Source organism: Microcebus murinus, chromosome 4, assembly GCF_040939455.1.
Source record: "Microcebus murinus isolate Inina chromosome 4, M.murinus_Inina_mat1.0, whole genome shotgun sequence".
NCBI lineage: Eukaryota > Metazoa > Chordata > Mammalia > Primates > Cheirogaleidae > Microcebus > Microcebus murinus.
In genome coordinates this window covers 59,756,590-59,777,207 of record NC_134107.1, presented here as the reverse complement: position 1 = coordinate 59,777,207, position 20,618 = coordinate 59,756,590, and the positions used below count along the sequence as shown (strand labels likewise).

Here is a 20,618-nt window from a genome sequence, read left to right as displayed (position 1 = left end):
ATAAATGAATGTGATTAACAATTTGGGGATGTGTGATGTCTAAGCCAGGCAATCGTGGCTTTATGAATCCAGAAGGTTTCAATATCCATCTTTTGATTTGGCCTCACTGTTTGCCTCCTATCGTATCTGTATTGCCTCTCTCAAATTGTGCTGTGTGTCCTTTTTGCTTTAGAACAGAAACAAAACTCATGCTCATAGTAATTGTTATTTATCGATCATGCCTACTTCTCTCCACTCATATAGCCAAGAACCATTACTCCCAGGATTATAAGCTTCCATAATGACCCTTCAGGTTGTCATCTATCTCATAATCTTTATGTATCAGAAACCTTGAAATATTTTATCTGAGGACAATATTCTCCAAGTAGCCTTGCATTGCTGTATTAGAGGTACTGAGATCCCATGTGAATCATAAAATTGGAAAACAACTTTTACTTTCTTACTGCCCCATCAAAGCAGCCCATTTTAAAAAGAGAAAAGCCATTAGATAAATGAGTTTAAGGAAAGTACAAAAAAGCTTCTTTTATTTTTGCAAGATTCTTTTTTGTAGTTGCATTGAGAATAAAATCTAATATACAAAAATATGGTTTACATTCCATTTTAGGGGAACTCCCATATTATAAAAAGCAAAATATACTTGTAAATTTTCAACTGGACAGGGAATTACATTTTTATAATATGACTTGACAAGATAATTTGACAGTAATTTATTGAGCGTCTCCTGTATGCTGAGTTCTGTTCTAGTTTTTGTAAGTTGATTACAGGTTGAGCATCCCAAATCCACAAATCCAAAATGCTCCAAAATCCAAAACTTTTGAATGCCAGCATGGTGTTCAAAGGAAATGCTCACTGGAGCATTTCAGATTTCAGATTTTCAGATTTGGAATGCTAAATAAGTATAATGCAAATATTCCAAAATCTGAAAACATCAGAAATCCCAAACATTTCTGGTTCCAAGCATTTCAGATGAGGGGTAGTCAGCCTGTATCTCATTTAGTCCTTACCACAAGTGGGATTATGATTTGAATAGATTACAATACATAGCCATTTCACAAATGAGGAAACTGAAGCTCAAAAAGGTAAAATAACCTAAAGTTACACAGTTAATAAGCTGTGCAGAGCTAGAATTCAAATCCAGCAGTGTCTGGATCTAAAGCTCATGCTCTTTCCTCTATACCATCCTGCCTCTTAGGTCAAGATATAAATAGCTGTGTTTGCCAGTTAGTCCTGTCTACACTCTGTGTTTACCAAGTTCAGAATGGGTATGTATTGCACACTTGGTCCTGTGCTAACATTGTGGGAATGGTAGTTCAATACAGCAAATAGTAAATCTGTGCCGGGGCAATGCTAGCCACATAGAGTACAAAGCAAGTGACACATAGTTTCTGTCCTCCAAGAGCTGATAACACAGTTGAGGAGATTAGCAGCTATAAAGTTAATGATATGTAACGCAACATGCACTAAGGGTCAAAGTATATAGTGTTTAAAGAGCTTAGAAACAGAGAAACCAGATATGTCTAGGAAATCAGGAGAACTTTCTAGAATTAGTAGGATTTCTTTTTTTTTTTTTTTTTTTTGAGACAGAGTCTCACTTTGTTGCCCAGGCTAGAGTGAGTGCCATGGCGTCAGCCTAGCTCACAGCAACCTCAAACTCCTGGGCTCAAGTGATCCTACTGCCTCAGCCTCCAGAGTAGCTGGGACTACAGGCATGCACCACCATACCTGGCTAATTTTTTCTATATATATTAGTTGGCTAATTAATTTCTTTCTATTTATAGCAGAGACGGGGTCTCACTCTTGCTCAGGCTGGTTTTGAACTCCTGACCTCGAGCAATCCACCCGCCTGGGCCTCCCAGAGAGCTAGGATTACAGGCGTGAGCCTCCGCTCCCGGCCTAGAATTAGTAGGATTTCAAAAAGGTGAGAGTAAAATTCCAGATGAATGTTTTGATTTGAAAAAGGTATTGAAGTAGGAAAGTATGTGTCTTGGCTGGCTTGGAGGTGGGGGTCGTAATAGCAATTCATCCTGTTTGGTTAGAACTCATGGTTATTGGGAGGGAATTATAAGGAATCAGGAAGAGATAAGTAAGAAAATTGCTGAGCAACAAGGGCCCCAAAAAGACTAATTGACATGATTTTAGAGTGACCTTGGTTAGCAAAATGGTAACTTTTCTTCAGGAGTGCTTAGCTTTCCTTTCCCTTCCTTCAACAACAAGCAATTGCCCAGGCCTTTGCTCATGTACCTTTCTTAGCTTAGATTCTTTTATCCCTTCCCCAGCTACCAAACTCTTCCTGTCATCCTACTCTCCCCTCACTCACCCTATTCCAGCCATGCTGGGCTCTTTTTCTGTAATGTGTAGGTAGACTCCTGCCTTATGGTCTTTAGATTTGCTATTCCCTACATCTGGAGTATTCCTCACTTCTGGCATGTCTTTTAAGTCACCTTGTCTCAGTGAGGCCTTCCTTTGCTACCCCCTCTAAAATGGCAGCCCCCTCCCAAACACATTTTCTATCCCCCTTCCTTGCTTTTTCTTTTTCTTTTCTTTTTTAAGAAGCTGAGTCTCGTTATGTTACTCAGTCTAGCCTTGAACTTCTGGGTTCAAGGTATCTTCATGCCTCAGCCTCCCAAATACCTGGGACTACAGGTACTTGTACCGGGCCTGCTTTATTTTTGTCTGTAGCCATTAATAGTTTATTTTGTTTATTATCTGTCTTTTCTAGAAGAATGTAAGTCTGACAAGCCAGGGATTTTTTTGTTTTCTTGCTTGCTGAATCCTCGACACTTAGAACTACAACTGACACATAATAAGCATAAATATTTGTTAAATGAGGAAGTAGATGAATCTGAGACCTACCTCAAATGCTTTCTTCTCATTATCTTCTCTTATTTCCTACTTTGCTCTCCCACAGGAAGGTTGTTTATTGGGGAATGTAATAGAGGATAAGTCGCAGGGATTAATAGATTCATTCAACAAATACTTATTAAGTATCTACTGTGCCGGGTTTTTGCTGGTGCCACCATGGTTCATACACTAAACTGCCTCGTCGCTGTGTCCCAGAACATGGGCATTGGCAAGAACGGGGACCTCCCCTGGCCCCCACTCAGGAATGAATTCAAGTATTTCCAAAAAATGACCACCACCTCTTCAGTAGAAGGCAAACAGAATCTGGTGATTATGGGCAAGAAGACCTGGTTCTCCATTCCTGAGAAGAATTGACCTTTAAAAGACAGAATTAATGTAGTTCTTAGTAGAGAACTCTAGGAACCTCCACAAGGAGCTCATTTTATTGCTAAAAGTCTGGATGATGCCTTAAAACTTATTGAACAACCAGAATTAGCAAATAAAGTAGACATGGTTTGGATAGTGGGAGGCAGTGCTGTTTATAAGGAAGCCAAAAATCAACCAGGCCATCTTAAACTGTTTGTGACAAGGATCATGCAGGACTTTGAAAGTGACACATTTTTTCCAGAAATTGATATGAAGAAATATAAACTTCTCTCAGAATGCCCAGGTGTTCTTTCCGATGTCCAGGAGGAAAAAGGCATGAAATACAAATTTGAAGTATATGAAAGAATGATTAATATCTTTAGTGTTTTCTGATTTATTTCAAGTTGTTCTCCCTCCCTCTAAAAAAAATTATACATTTTTACATTAGAAAAAAAAGACTTGTTGACTTTAGGCCTAGGGATAATTATTTCTAAGCATGTTTTTATTCCCCATTAGTCTTAATTCGACTATATCAAATACCAATTGTGAAACATTCCTCACTATAACTACCTCAGTGCCTCTCCCCCACAGCCAGAATTGAGTCCCTACCACCTGCTACAGTGAGGTGCCATTCCACACCCATCACATATGGCATTCTCGCCAGTCCTTGCCATTGTCAGACTTGTAAAATGTTGGCGGTATTAATTAAAAATGAAAATGGTCAAATACCCTTCAAAAAAAAAAAAGTATCTACTGTGCCTAATACGGGGTATAAGATCATGGCCTCTCACATAGAAGAAAATTCTTTCACCTCTTCTCCATTCTTACAGCCAACTTACTTGTTCAGGCCTCAGAACTTGAACTGATGTGATAGCCCTCTCAATGGTTGTTGCTTCCAATATTGTCCTCTGATATCTTTTTTATTCTGCCACTGAGATTACATGTCTGGTCAATAAACATGACCTTGTCTCTCCACTGATTAAAATGCTTTGTTAGTTTCATATCAACTGGAGTCTTTTTGGTCACATAGCACACAAACCACTGTATGTCTGGCCTAATCAGCCTTTCTAGCCTCATTTCTCACCATTTGTTACTCAGACCAATGCCCCATTTTCTTTATAACCTGACACTAACATTTTGAAGCCTACCTGACCATCCCTATTAGCAAAAAAACCTCCCTCTATGTTCCCAGAGCTTTCCCTTACCACTCTGACAGGTTTACTCTTTCATACCATTTATTACTCTGTACTAAAAATGTTGATGTGTGTCTCCATGAAGCTGTCTGTTCATTGGGGATAAGGACTGTGTGTTTCTTGGTCCCAGCACTCCTATCCTCATGATGCAGCAAAGCAAACATAATGTCCTCCTATTTTGTGAATATGAGACTGTAACACCTCTTACATTTCTGGCATGAGTTGCAAACCTGTAAATCACTTTGTATTTGGCCTCTTTCTGGTTAGCCAGATCAAGGCAAGCATTAAGATGGACACCTGACTTTCAGAGGTCTCTGTTATTTCCTGATTTCTACCCTTGCAGTGATAAGCCCATGTAATCCTTCCTCCCACGAACATTTATGTGTCAGTCGGGCTCTGTTCTGGGCCCTGAAAGTACAGACCTGACCTTGTCTCTTTGAAATGTGCCTTCCATTGTCTCTTTAAAATGATAATATTATAGAAAGTGGAATGGGAGTCAGAAGAATGGGTTCTGGCCCTAGCTGAACCATTAACTTCTTTTGACCTTGAGCAAACCCATTTCCTTTTTCCTCAACTCTAAAATGTGATGGTTTGAATCTTATTATAGATAAAAAGTAAAAAAATAAAAATAAAAATAAAATGTGATGGTCATACAACATCAACTCTAAGATTCTCTTCTGCTCTCCTAAGAATAAGGAGCTAAGGAAGCACCCTCCAAGGCAACCTGGAAGTGAGTCCCAGGCTGTAGTCTTAAACCTCAGCCAAGTTATAAAAATAAAAGGAATAAGGAGTTGAGGGAGACATGTGCCACTTTCTGTGAGTTAGCTATAACTTGCCAAGCTTTTGTGAAAATCATGTAGATGCTTCGTTAGTATCCACAACGGCTTTCCTCCTGCCTTCAACAGTGTTCTCAGTATGTCTGACCCTTTTATGCCTTGGAAGCTCTTCCTTGAGGAATGAAACGAGTTGTATTCTTTTGTGCAAAGTTTCCATGCAGAAGATTCACAAGCAGCCCTGAGCAAAGCTTTAACCTGAAGCAGCTTTGAAACTTTCTGTGGTCCCCACTGTAGTACTGATTTGGAAAATAAAAAAGTTTCTTGGATACTTTTAGTAGAGAAAGCTCTGGGGAATCTTCCAGTAAGAATCAATTTCGGTACTCTTAAGATTTGTGCACTTATGTTAGCAAAATAGGTGTCTCTATCTAGCCTTCTTTTACAAATGAGGCAACTAAGGAACAGAGAGGTAAATAAAGTGATTTGAAGTAATATAAGTTATATTCCGTAAAAAACAAAATTGGCTTCAGTATCATCAGCTTCTAGAGGTGCTCTTTATCCCACCCAACCCTCTGGGTTCACACACACACACACACACCATGCTTTGGGCATAATCTTGATCTTATTGGGTTATAATTATCAATTTGTGTCTGTCTTCCCCCAGATCAAGAATCAAATCTAACTCATCTCGTGTGAGACACAGAGGAAGTGTCAGTTAATGTTAGCCTAATAGAATTGCTGCACTAAATTTTTATTAACATAACAAAATTGCGCATTGCTTGAGGGGAAAGTTTTATCCATTCACTTCAGGCCAGAGGGAGAATTTTCTCTTAACCAAATAGAGTTAATTAGAACAATTGCAAAGGAAAAACTCTGGAGTAGGAGTCAGGAGACCTGCCACGTTCTTCCAAACGCTAATCAGGTATGTGATAAGCTAATCAGGTATGTGATAAACAAGCCACTAAATTTCTCTGTTCCTTAGTTGCCTTGTTTGTAAAACAGGGATAGAGCTGCCTATCTTATGTGATTTTCAGAGATGTTATCAACACAAGTTTATCGGGTTAGAAAACAGTTTGCAAGCTATAAAGTATTATCCAAATATGAGAAATCGTTATTTTAATCTTACAGAAACAAGTATGCCTTTCTTAATGCAAAAACTACTCTTCATACTTATGTAAAACACAGGAAATTCAGTGAAAACTCTTAAATGGTAAAACTGGTTCACCTCAGGTCTTCTTAACTGCTCTCGGTGTGTGTTCAAACCCTGTAGGAGACACAGCAGCTTCATTCTGGGCAGTCTTCAAAAGTGTTTCAGAATTTGACCTTTTCCAGAAATGTAAATAGGCACAGATGAATTTCCACCTTCAAGGGAAGAGCCAGGGAAACCTGATAGACCTGCTCTCCCAAGCTGACTTCTTTATTAACTGCTAATTAACTGCTAATTTAGCTATTTGGCTAAAATGAGTGTTTGTGTTCAAGGCTGAGTAAGCGACAATTTTCTTCCAAAGTCAAAGTAGTAGTTTTGTTTTAAGGCCTTTAGCAAATAGCAGCTGTAAAAATAAACCAGAGGAAGGGGTAGAGGGGCAATGATATGAGAGAGAGATCTGAGCAAGATTGGTATACCTCTAGAATTAGAATTTATTTATTCTGGAAAGCAATTTTCAGATGAGAAAACTAAGGCCCAGGGAGCCAGAATGAAGTTGTGTACCCAACCTGTCACACAAAATCAATAGCAGAGTACACCAGAATGTAGGTGTCCTGCCTCTGGGAACAGCAGTTGGTCCTCTCTGCTGATCTCTCTCATGGCTTTCTTGAGCAGATGTTGCTGTCCTCCATTGATGTGAAAGCAGCTTCTCTCCTCTCCAACCCTGGCAACCGTCTGTAGACAAAAGGCAGTAGGGAGTCTGCAAACCTTTAATAAGGGCCTTAGGCCTACTCTGCATTCAAAGAGCCCTCAGTCTAGTGAGGGCTACATAGACTATTATAGAGTACAGTGAGAACTGCTGTGATAGAGGCAGGTTATCTCTCCCTTGTTACAAGGGTTTATGACATTTTATTGGAAGAAATCAGTTGAAGCTTGGGAACTACAAAGGAAAGTAGGAGAAAGCAAGAGAGATGAAAGATGTGTCAGGCAAAGTCCAGTTACTTAAAACAGAACTCACTTGAGCCATTTTAAGCAGAAAGGAATTTAATATAGAATATTAAGGTACTTTAAGTTATTGGAAGGGCTAGGGGAATGGAATGTAGGCTAAACTTTCTGGAGGGAACCACTAGGTCTTTTAAGTTTGGAATACAATGCCAAAACTGATATCTAAGAATCAGAAATTCTCATTATCACCATTGCCACAGGGTCTCTCTGCAACCAGGGACCAAACCCTGAAACAGTCATCCTTGTTATTAGTAAAATCAGAAGGAAAGGGAACATGTCCTCTGCTTTCCGTCTGCCTTCCAAATCTTTTGTTAAGGCATCTAATTGGTAGGAGTTAATTTGCATCCAAACCCTAGCTGCACACGAGTCTGGGAAATGTAATGTTTAACGCTTTCAATCTCTACAGTAAAGGAATACAATACAATAAAAGTAGATGGTGTTGGAAGCTGAACAGTCCAATCCACAGAAATAGTTTAGTTTCACTAAAATAAAACCTTTAAGGCCGGGCTCCGTGGCTCACGCCTATAATCCTAGCACTCTGGGAGACGGAAGGAAGTGAGAGGATCATTTGAGCTCAGGAGTTGGAGACTAGCCTGAGAAGAGCGAGACCCCATCTCTACTAAAAATAGAAAAAAATTAATTGGCCAACTAAAGATATATAGAAAAAATTAGCCAGGCCTGGTGGCGCATGCCTGTAGTCCCAGCTACTCGGGAGGCTGAGGCAGGAGGATCACTTGAGCCCAGGAGTTTGAGATTGCTGTGAGCTACAAAGGAAAGAACTACAAAGGAAAGTAGGTGCTGACACCATGGCACTCTAGCTGGGGCAACAGAGTGAGACTCTGTCTCAAAAAAAAAAAAAAGAACTACAAAGGAAAGAGTGCCGACACCACTGCACTCTAGCCCAGGCAATAGAGTGAGACTCTGTCTCACTCTGTTGAAAAAAAAAATAACTTTTAAGAAGATAGCTCACTAGATAAAAGTACTATTAATACTATTTTATATACTTTACATTAGTAATGATATAAGCTCTATATTATTGATTTTCATTAATTTAACTGTTCTTTGCTTACTACCATTAAATTAGAATCATCTTTCCCTGCTCTTTCTGAAAATATGCTTATAAACTGATTTTGCCATGTTGTAGTCAATGGTTTTTTTGTTTTGTTTATTATATAGTTCTCTGTATCTTTAATGCTTTTCTAATTCTGAGGCTCCTCTGCCTCTTGGTTCAGCCTTTCTCCAGGTCCTGCTTTGCTGGCAACTCTTGCACATGCCTCATCTCTCCTGCCTTGTAGATGCCACCAGATCTCACTTTCTTTTCCTCCTCTTCTGTTCTCTTTGTCAAAGCCTCCTTTCAAAATGTCCATTCCGTTTTCTCTTCCCATAACCCAGTTTTTTTCTTTATTAATTATTCCCAGGAAGAAGGACTGAAAAAGTAATGCCAGCTGGTCTCGTTTTGTACTCTGAGATACTAGAAGTCACAAGATTAAATAATATGACACATCAATTTTACACCAAGATTTGAGAACAAAAATATTGTTTTTAGTTTATGTAAATATGGCTGTATTATGGAATATAATATAAGTAAGACCTTCATGCATTTCTAAGATAAAATATAAGTTCTAATTAATGTGCTTATCATAGCTGTTTCAGGGCAACAGAAAGTGTAGACTCCTACACTTCAGAGTTTAGTATTTACTCTTATTGGGTTATTGTTACTTTGGTGGGAAAGTTTGAAAAAAATTGGTCTACTCTAATGGAAACTCTTTTGGTTCAGGAAAATATGTCAAAGCAAAGATGCACCTACATCTTTTTCCCTAAAAGAAAGTTGAAGTCCCAGAGCTCTAAGTGGGGGTATAAAGGTCAGGGTTCCACCTATAGTCTAGAGAGGTTTCTCCGAGTATGTGATACTACAGCCTGTCTTTTAAGGCACTTATTAAATGTTATACTACTTACAGAAGGGAGTAAAATCAGCAATTCCCGAGTATGAATTTGTTTATCAGATTGTTTCCTGTCCAGAGGAACAGACTGTGGTCCTAAAGGCGTAGTTACTGAAAGGAGCAGCTATATAGAGGAAGAACAGGGTGGAGCCTCAAAGATGAATTTCTCTTATGAGGAGAAGTAGGAGTATGGGTTTGCAGAATCCTAGAACTAATAAACAGGTAGAAAGAAGACAAACCAGTTAGAATCCGCGTACAGAAGAATTTGTTCCCTAGAGCACATAAATTATGTTTAAGACATACTTCTTTTTCTTCTGTTCTCTTTTCTGCTCTGCTGTTGTTTTTTTCCTTCATCTGTAGTCCTGACATTCGTAGCATTTTAGAGCTGAAAGGAATCTCATGGAATATATAGTCTATATATTTAAAAGTCTCTTATTATTCAGTGCTATCCAAAAAAACTTTCTACTATGATGGAAGTGCTTTTTGTCTTCGGTGTCCAATATGGTAGCAACTAGCACCATGTGGCTGTTGAGCACTTGAAATATGGCTAGTGTATCCAAGGAACTGAATTTTCAGTCTTATTTAATTTTAATTAAAGCAAAATAGCCACATGTGGCCAGTGGGCTATCTTACTGGATAGCCCAGTTGGACTATCTAGTATCATCAACCATCTTCATTTTACATTGTTTTAAGACAAAATAATTTGACTGAGTCTGACACATTGGAAACCTAATCTTGTAGAAGTTAACGTTAGGTATCCTCACCAGCACAGCACCCAGTGTTTTACATTCATTAACTCCATAATAGAGACAATATAGGAGATGGTTTAGAGTATGTACTCTAAAGCCAGAATCCTTGAATTTGACTCTTAGTTTTACCATCTAATAAATGTGTGACCAACTGATTTAATCTCTCAATACCCCAGGTTGTTTTTAAATCTTAGTGTTTATTTTTATCCTTATAACATCTTAAGAGATGTAAGTATAATGTGCCCCATTTTACAGTTGAAGAAGCTGTGGCCTAGATCAGTGATCCTCAACCTTTTTGGTACCAAGGACTGGTTTCATGGAAGACAGTTTTTCCACAAATGGGGGTAAAATGGGGGTGCGAGGGTGGAAGGCAGAGCTCAGGTGGTGAGGAGCCTCTGTAAATACAGATGAAGCTTTGCTTGCTCACCCGCCACTCACCTCCTGCTGTGCAGACTGGTTCCTAAGAGGCCATGGACTGGTACTGGTCTGCTCCCCGGAGATTGGGGGCCACAGGCCTAAATGATCCTTGTCTAATGTCACACAGCATGTATATAGCAGAGCTGATAATTGGTCATCTGACTCTTAAATCCAGGACTCTTATGCAGTTCCATGCTATCTTTTGCCTCTTGGCCCAGTATTTTCCATCAGCCCACAAAGTACAAGGAGGTAGAGAAGTCACTTTTTGCTGGTGATTATTGATGAACTATGCCTTGAAAGGACAGGTGTAATAGCAGAAAGGTAACTGAAAACATTTCAGATACAAGGAGTAGCTCAAGCAAAGACCCAAAGGTAGAAGAAGACTGGGAAATAGTCCTGCTTATATCTGTATAGTGGGGAGGCTTCTTCAGTACCTAAAATATAGTCACTCTGCTATATTCTATTTCAGGGAGCCCCTTGATGGAGCAGAAAGTATCAATACCCAGTTGTTGTGTATCCTTTGTAACAGCCGATGAGCCATCTCCTATATATACCCAGGTGGTTGAAAACACAAATTCTCCCATCTGGAATTTTCAACAGCAATCAAGGTTTGTATTTTCTGATGCCCATGAGCCTTCCAGAATCTGCATTTTGTTCCCATAGATAAACTCAGCAAGGATTATAACTAAGATGATTTTTGAGCACATTTAGAAAATGGTTTTCTTATCCAAGTAATTATTTAGTCCTAGTATTTATGAATGCACAGCTAGTAGTGGTTTAAAGGTTTTGTTGTAGTGTTTTTAACTTTGTTCAGTACAGCTCAAAAATTATTCACTGAGAGGGCCTTTTATATGCCCAGCTCTATTTTAGACATTTGAAATTAAAGATGGTTAAGACACTGTCTGTTATTGAGAAGTTAATGATCTACCTGAGAAGAAATACCAATAAAAAATTACAATTAAGCCGGGTGTGGTAGCTCATGCCTGTGGTGGCTCATGCCTAGCACTCTGGGAGGCTAAGGCAGGAGGATTGCTCAAGGTCAGGAGTTCGAAACCAGCCTGAGCAAGAGCGAGATCCCATCTTTACTAAAAATAGAAATTAATTGGTCAACTAAAATATATAGAAAAATTTAGCCAGACATGGTGGCGCATGCCTGTAGTCCCAGCTACTCGGGAAGCTGAGGCAAGAGGATTGCTTGAGCCCAGGAGTTTGAGGTTGCTGTAAGCTAGGCCGACGCCATGGCACTCTAGCTCGGGCAACAGAGTGAGACTCTGTCTCAAAAAAAAAAGAAACAATTACAATTAAGTGTGTAAAGAAATGTAAAAAGGATGCTGGTGGTGCTCAAAAAAAAGATTATTCAAACGAACCTGGAAGTTCAGGGAAGGCTCCATGAATAAGACACCTCAGCTAAATACTGAGGAATGTTGTATGCAAGTTATTCAGATTACAAAGGGTAGGAAGGATATTCCAAGCAGAGAGGACTAATCTCAGGAAAGGCTGCAAATTATTTGTCCTTGGAAAAGAGTTCTGGTGTAGTGGAAAGAGCCAGGGCTTTGGAACCAGAGAAACTTGGCCTCCGACCCTGTCTCTGTCACTTACTAGCTGTGTGATCAAGTTGTGTAACATCTCTGGGCCACAGATTCCACATCTGTGAAGTGGGGATAATTTTTACAGGGTCATTGTGAGGTTGAAATTAGATTATATTTAGGACCTCATAGTACATAGTAAGTATAAACAAATGTTAGATCTCCTTTGGAAGACTCAAAACATATGAGGTAGAGTCCTGTCAGTCATGTTGCAGTGGCACTCAGGGGTAGGGGATGTCACAGGATGCCAAGAATTCAATTTTATAAAAGGTGAGGCAGTGTTATGATAATAGTAACAATAATTAGTATTAGAACTCACACTGCATCACCTTTTATAAAGTTTAATTCTTGTCCACCAATACTAGCTGTACTTCATGATATCTGATCTGCTATTTTCTCACAGTGTTTGTGTACTTAATTGAATCTCAGCCATTGGTCACATGTTCATTGTTTTTAATTTGAGGCTGGCCTGAGTCAGGAGCTAAAACTGCAGTGAAAACTGAGTACAAATAGTACTATGGTGAGCTTATGGAAATTATAGAAATTCTGGCCATAGTGCCCAGGATACTTTATATAAAATATCAAATCTGCCCCTAAAACAGGAAACTAGAGGATTGCTCTTCTAAATGAAGGTGATTTATTCATTCACAGCCTAACATAATTACAAAACTTTTTGTTTGTTTGTTTGTTTGTTTGAGACAGAGTCTCACTTTGTTGCCCAGGCTAGAGTGAGTGCCGTGGCATCAGCCTAGCTCATAGCAACCTCAAACTCCTGGGCTCAAGCAATTCTACTGCCTCAGCCTCCCAAGTAGCTGGGACTACAGGCATGTGCCACCATGCCCGGCTAATTTTTTCTATATATATTAGTTGGCCAACTAATTTCTTTCTATTTATAGTAGAGATGGGGGTCTCTCTCTTGCTCAGGCTGATTTCGAACTCCTGACCTTGAGCAATCCACCTGCCTCGGCCTCCCAGAGTGCTAGGATTACAGGCGTGAGCCACCTCACCCAGCCTCCAAAACTTTATGAACTTGGTAAAGGGATATTAGCAATCTCCCAATTTCATCCTTTCCACTTTACAGTTGAGGAGATTATGGCCCAGGGAGATTACATAGCCTGTTGGTAACAGAGGCAAGATTAGAAGAAAGATGAATAATGGTGCTGTTTACAATTTCTTTATCACCATATTGTTTCCTTTTATCCACCTAGCAACTTGTAGGTAGATAATATCCCATTTAACAGGTAGGAGAACCAGGACTCAAAGAAGCTAAGTACATGCTCAGAGTCACTCAGGTGATAATAGTAGAACTGTAATTCAAAGATGAGTCATTTGGCTCCCAGCTAGAATTAGAATCTCTGACATAATAATTTTTTTACTTTAGCACCATGCCTCTCGTGGGTCTTGAAGTAGGCTCTCTTCAGTTCCCCAGTGGTGTTTGGGGAATGAAATCAGATCTCTTGGTTTTTCCTGCATCTCCATTGTTCACCTGGAGCAGTGTCACCTGATTTGGAACTTTCCAAAGCTTTGTTATTTATGACTGTAATTTACTTCATATAAAAATGTATTAGAGGTACTCAGTAAATTTCACCTAAGCTTCTTTATCTGGTATGAAAATTGGACACTTTCTTATTTTGTTGCCTTGCCTCTGTATGGTGTAGCATTGAAGTCATGCAACCCAGAGTTCATATCCCATGACACTGACTTTTATGTGACCTCAAGAAAATTACTTTACCTCTCTGAGCCCAACTTTATCATCTGTAAAAGAGGAACAATAATGCCCATATCATAGGCCTTTGTGGTGATTGAATGTATTAACATATGTAACACTTAGCACCATGCTTGGCCCCCATGATAGGCACTCAGTAAATGTTTTTTTCTCCTTTTCTCCCTTCTCACCATTCCCCCACTCTAAGGCATAAAAAGAATCTGTGCCCATTCCAGTAAAACTGTTCAGTATGCATTGAGGAACTCCCTTTTCACTTTCCCTCCCCTGTCTTAGAGAAACATCGGAGATCAGGAAGGAAGCATTGCATCAGGGGGGCCTGAGTTTCCATCCTCTCATTTGAAGATAAAAATACATCCTAGAAGATGAAATGAAATAGTGTTGGAAAAGTGCTTGGCAAACTACAAGATAATTCTTCAAATCTAAGTTTTATACTAGAGAAGATTTGTATACAGTTAATTTATGGTTTTATTTTAATAGGTTATCAAAAGAGCTTCTTCTGGACCCACAGCAAACCTTGGTCTTCAAAGTGTGGCATAAAGGAGGTATGAACTCTGTTCCATGAATATCTAGCTGCTTGTGAAAACAAGCTCACATACTGTTGACAATTCACCAATCCTTTTCATTTTTTAAGAAGAAGATTCCTGCTAGGTCCTGGTTTGCAAACCTTTAGTTGTTTTGAGTCACTAACAAATCCTACAGAGTCATAATTACTTGTTTGCCAGTGGTAAATTTTAGAGCTAACCCCAAACCCTAATAAAGACCTGAGAGTAATTAGGGTGTAAAGGGAATTGACTTAACTTTCTCTCTGCCTATGCTCATGTTTGTGAGTGCTGCTATATAAATCCCTTGTTTTGATGATTAGTTTCATGCTGTTGCTTTTGATTCACTTAGGTCCCCTACCACTACCAACCTCTTAAATGCAGCAGGAGCTGATCATAAATCACTTTTCTCTGAACCAGTACAAGGAATTCCTGCTGTATTTAGCTAGGCTCCACATTCCTCTCTTGCTTTTCTTCTTCTGTTCTTTCTAAAGTACTACAGAGATTGTCAAGCAGACCAGGGTTCCAATTCAACACTTAATTTAGCTTTGGTCTTGTGCAGACCTAGGTTCAAATCTTGGCTCTGCTGTTTACCAACAATATGATCTGAAATAAATCACTTTACCTCTTACCTTTCTTTCCTTATTTGTAAAATTAGGATAATAGTAACTGCTTTGCACTGTTTTTGAGGATTAGAGATAATATATAAAAAGTACTTGGCTTGGCCGGTCGAGGTGGCTCACGCCTGTAATCCTAGCACTCTGGGAGGCCGAGGCGGGCGGATTGCTCAAGGTGCCGAGGCGGGCGGATTGCTCAAGGTCAGGAGTTCGAAACCAGCCTGAGCAAGAGCGAGACCCCATCTCTACTATAAAGAGAAAGAAATTAATTGGCCAACTAACATATATATAGAAAAAATTAGCTGGGCATGGTGGCACATGCCTGTAGTCCCAGCTACTCGGGAGGCTGAGGCAGCAGGATTGCTTGAGCCCAGGAGTTTGAGGTTCCTGTGAGCTAGGCTGACACCACGTCACTCACTCTAGCCTGGGCAACAAAGTGAGACTCTGTCTCAAAAAAAAAAAAAAGTTACTTTGCTCATAATTGTCACTTAATAAGTGGAGATATATGCCAAGCATGTCTCACACCTGTAATCTTAGCACTCTGGGAGGCCGAGGCGAGAGGATCACTCAAGGTCAGGAGTTCAAAACCAGGCTGAGCAAGAGCAAGACCCCCGTCTCTACTAAAAATAGAAAGAAATTAATTGGCCAACTAAAAATGTATAGAAAAAATCAGCCAGGTATGGTGGCACATTTCTGTAGTCCCAGCTACTCAGGAGGCTGAGGCAGAAGGATTGCCTAAGCCCAAGAGTTTGAGGTTGCTGTGAGCTAGGCTGACACCATGGCACACTAGCCTGGGCAACAGAGTGAGACTATGTCTCAAATTTGAAAAAATAAAAATAAATGGAGCTATTTTTTTTATTATGCCGATGTGGCCCGTACTGTGCTAGGGCTTTGGGTATAGAGAATAAGATACATCCCCTTCATTCCAGGATCCCTAGAGAATCCTTTAACATCCTATTATAAATGAAGATGAGGAAAATGCCGAGACCAAACTGACCATTACTAATCCAGTTGTATCCTTCAGTGCATGTAGATATTTCTCTCCCCTTAACTCCATCCTTTCCACACAAACTGAGCAAATCTGTTCCAGAAAATAATTAAATCCAACCAAAATGTGTTCAACACTTAATTTGAGTTCCTCCTCTGTAGCAGGCAGTATGCTAAGTGCCTGGGGATACAAAGATAAAATAAGACAGACATGGTTCCTGTCCTCACAGACCCTGCAGGCAGTGGAAGACACAAAATATTACAGTATAGTATGATTAGACAAATACAAGATACTCTGGCAGGGGACCTCTAACCCAGACTCAGGATGGCAGAGAAGGCTTCCTAGAACACACCTCAGCTGAGAAATGAAGGAGCAGGACATACTATAATCAGAGGGGACAGCAAATGCAAAGGCCTGGGGTAAATAAAGAGTATGAGGGATATTCAAGATGACTAGAACATACACTGCAAAGGGAGAATGGTGGGTTGTCCTGCTAAATCTGATGTTAAATTTAGCCCTTCAAAGTCATTTTCCTCCATGGATGTACTTAGCCAAAATTCTCCTCAAGTATGTTTAGGACGTAGTGCTTTCATGTTAGCAGAACCCTCAAAGTGTGGTTACCCAGCATTGTAGTCTATCAAGAACAAGTTACATGTCTGATAACCAAATAAAGCAAGATTAGTTTTCTTAGCAAAGCTATAGCAAATCTTTAGAGTGCAAAGATTTGTGGGAGTAATAATTACTTGACCCCTACTCTGGAGAATGCAGGTTTAAGTGTTCATAGAATCAAAGACTCTCCAGGTTGAAAGAAGGATCTTAAATTTGGTTCCATACCTCTCATTATAGGTATGTAACTTGAAGCTCAGGGAGTTAGAGGAATGTGTTTTCCAGTCAAAGCCATGTTCAGATGTGCTGTTGGATGGCTTCAGCAGAGGCACACTGCTTCTTTGTCCCACTCTATTCACTCATGCTTTTAGTGATATTTATCAAGTTCCTCATGATGTAGAAAGATGTGCCAGATGTGGAGAGTATAGGGAACATAGAGTAATACCTGCTCATCTTCTAGGTAGGTTTCAGTTTAAAGAAGAACAAGCCATCTAAACAAATCATATAGTCTGTGATGAGTTTAATGTCACCAGGAATATACACAAGGAACTCTATGGGAGCTTCATGACTGCTCCTTTTGAAAATTTGCATTCTTTGATTTATTTAGCAAATTATAAACCTATAATTGTGTCGATGTTTGGTAGATTCAGCCTTTGATATCCAGTATATAGAATGGAGCCTTATAAAATAGGAACTTGTGGAGTGACGGAGGCCCGTTTGTCCCCAGCTACTTTCATGTCAGAAATGAGGAATAAGAAACAATAAATATGAGAATGAAGGTCATTGCATGGTAGCTTGTCCAATAGAAAAGGGGATCTTCTCAGACAATAAGGTCAGCACCCTTTACTTTACCATATAGAGAAGAGCCTGAGCCCAAGCTCATTTTGCACCTTGTACTGCTGTCCAGGAGATTATTTGTCTTTCTTTTGTAATTTGTGTCACTTTGTTCTTAATTAAAATATATGTCATAGCAACCTAAAACTCCTGGGCTCAAGTGATCCACCCATCTCAGCGTCCCAAATAGCTGAGACTACAGGTGTGCGCCACCAAGCCTGGCTAATTTCTTTCTATTTTTGTTGTTGTTGTTGCTGTTTGTTTTTGTGTGTTTTTTTTTTTTTTTTTGAGACAGAGTCTCACTCTGTTGCCTGGGCTAGAGTGCCGTGGTGTCAGCCTAGCTCACAGCAACCTCAAACTCCTGGGCTCAAGTGATCTTCCTGCCTCAGCCTCCAAAGTAGCTGGGACTACAGGCATGCGCCACCATACCCGGCTAATTTTTTCTATATATTTTTAGTTGGCAATTAATTTCTTTCTGTTTTTAGCAAAGACAGGGTCTTACTCTTGCTCAGGCTGGTTTCGAACTCCTGACCTTGAGCAATCCTCCTGCCTCGGCCTCCCAGAGTGCTAGGATTACAGGCATGAGCCACAGCTCCCGGCCTCTTTCTATTTTTTTAGTAGAGCTGGGGTCTTGTTCTTGCTCAGGCTGGTCTCGAACTCCTGACCTCAAGCAATCTTCCCACCTCAGTATCCCAGAGTGCTAGGATTACAGGAGTGAGCCACCATGCCCAGCAGAAAATTTGGAAAATATAGACAAATATAAATAGGAAAATGCAAATCCCTCATAATTTTATAATTTCATGACCCACGGCTTTGAGGAAAATCACTGAGGCATGATAGCCTAGGGAAAATGAGTGTTTCTTAAGTTTAGGAATGTTTTCTAATTGCATGTATCAAGAGGACAAAGCTCAACCCTGCCAGCTTTTCCTGGTCATACAGAAAGGGAAATAAGTAACAGTGAAATCAGGCTCTAGCTGCCACTCTCTCTCTCATCCTCGTTATCTCTTTGATGGCTTTGGAATGACTGAACTTCCCCAACACCCTGAATCAGCATCTCTATAAGCAGCCTCTAATTTTCAACGACAGGACATGCCCAGATACACAGCCCAGCTCTTCTCTTTCCCCTACAGATGAGGAGAGGGTGATTGGCTTTGCCTCGGTGGACCTCTCCCCACTTCTCTCTGGCTTCCAATTTATCTGTGGCTGGTACAACATCACAGACTTCAGTGGAGAATGCCAAGGGCAGATAAAAGTTGCTGTCTCCCCTTTGGAGAGTTTGATGCACTTCAGAGAAGAAAGACAAGCAAGGCGTGGGGTGGAAACCCCAGGATCACTGGTATGTATCCTAACCAATGAGGATTATACTTAGCAAAATCTGTAAAAAGATCCTTTACATGTATTTCGTACTTTCCTGCTTATAAAATATATTATGTAGTAATTGTGTCCTGTGACAACCTCCTGACCTTTTTGATCAGGTGATGAAAATATTCTGGAATTAGATAGTAGTAATGGTTACACAACTCTGAATATACTGAAAACCAGTGAATTGAACACTTTAAAAGGGTGAATTTCATAATACATGACTTATATTTCTATTTTCAAATAAAAAACAAAGTTAGTTGCAATGTGGAATCTGAAATGATATCAGTTGACTTATTTTTGACTCTGTAACATTGAAATCATTGATCTTTCATTTTAAGAAATGAGAGATAATGGGAAGAGGGGAACTGATGATGGTAAGTATAGACAACTCTTTTAATGAGTTTAACTGTAAAAGAAAGGAGAATTTTCCAGACTATCCTAGATAGAGGAGCTCTAATAAAGCAAAGTCTGGATTATATTAATCTCTCTAACACTTATGCCTGGCCCAGAGTGTTTATCAATAAATAATAAATAATGAGTGAATGAATGGGAAAATGACCAAGAGTTCATCAATCCCTATATAGGAGATCTTTTCTTCAAATCAGTCCTGGTAGTCATGAGATGAGAAATTTTGCAGCCAGATTATCCTCATATATAAAGTAAATGTAAAATGATAGCCAGCCAGGAGTTCACAAATTAGCTGAAGGAACAAGAGCATAAATATAGATAAAGCAACTAACTAGAAAGCAATCTGATAGCATAATCTATGAAATGGGGCTAATAATAATACCTAGAAGATATTTGTAAAGCTTAAATGAGAAAATATATGTAAATTGCTTATTAACACAGTGTTCAATATCTACAAAGTATTGAGTAAATTATGTTTATACACACACAATAAATTTTATAAATTTGTTTATATATTTCTTTGTTCCAAAAGGATCTGTGATGACAAGTTTACCATCTTTCTCATTGTTTCTTCAGCTCCCAATATACAGTCCCTTTTCCTTCCCTGCTGCTGATATGCATGTTACATTCTCCAGCAACATTGCAAAACAGACCCCAAACCAACTTGCTCACATCTCATCAAAGGAGCTTGATATGTCTTCTCCTGGAAGGTGAGTGAATTATTTTTTTTTGTTTTTGTTTTTTATTTTTTGAGACAGAGTCTCACTTTGTTGCCCAGGCTAGAGTGAGTGCCATGGCATCAGCCTAGCTCACAGCAACCTCAAACTTCTGGGCTCCAGCAATCCTGCTGCCTCAGCCTCCCGAGTAGCTGGGACTACAGGCACGTGCCACTGTGCCCGGCTGATTTTTTCTATATATATTAGTTGGCCAATTAATTTCTTTCTATTTATAGTGGAGACGGAGTCTTGCTCTTGCTCAGGCTGGTTTTGAACTCCTGACCTCGAGCAATCCACCTGCCTCAGCCTCCCAGAGTGCTAGGATTACAGGTTTGAGCCACCGGGCTGGCCAAGTGAATTCTTAATGATGAGCAGAAATGGGGTCAAAGAGTGGAAGTGTGTGAACTGCCTTATCATTTCTGTCTTTCCTTTATTAGAGGAAGAAATGAGACAAGGTAAGAGCTTTGTTGATCTTCTTTCACAACCCTGGGAACTCAAAGATCCTATTAAAACAAAGGTTTTATAAAATAAGAACTACAATTTTTACTGCTATCAAAAAGATCACTTAAGTACAAGTGAAGTGAAGGCCTCTTATCCTCAGAGGCTTTTAACCTTTTTTCCTAAGCTCAGTCACCAGCACTGTGAGAAATACATCGTCTTTCCCCTCCCAAAACTATGTGCTAAGTTATTTTGCAAAAAGCAGCTGACTCACTCTTTTCACTGAGCCACCCTTGGGTATGCATATGGCCCCTGGGGCTAGAGGATGTTCAAAGGACAGGGTTTAAGAGTATAATTGCTTCTTTCCACT

General features: G+C 39.7%; 1 protein-coding gene and 1 pseudogene across 3 annotated transcripts in view; both read left to right on the top strand.

Moving 5' to 3' along the window:
• Positions 1 to 20,618, top strand: part of C2CD3 (C2 domain containing 3 centriole elongation regulator) — a 143,848-nt gene that overhangs the window by 91,160 nt on the left and 32,070 nt on the right. For all 3 annotated transcript variants that reach the window (XM_076002307.1, XM_012744854.2, XM_076002308.1), the window contains exons 25-28: positions 10,898 to 11,036; positions 14,218 to 14,282; positions 18,455 to 18,660; positions 19,671 to 19,804. In XM_076002307.1, the coding sequence (XP_075858422.1) occupies positions 10,898 to 11,036; positions 14,218 to 14,282; positions 18,455 to 18,660; positions 19,671 to 19,804 (544 nt within the window). The remainder of the gene's footprint in view (positions 1 to 10,897; positions 11,037 to 14,217; positions 14,283 to 18,454; positions 18,661 to 19,670; positions 19,805 to 20,618) is intronic.
• Positions 1,792 to 10,891, top strand: LOC109730667 (dihydrofolate reductase pseudogene; annotated as a pseudogene).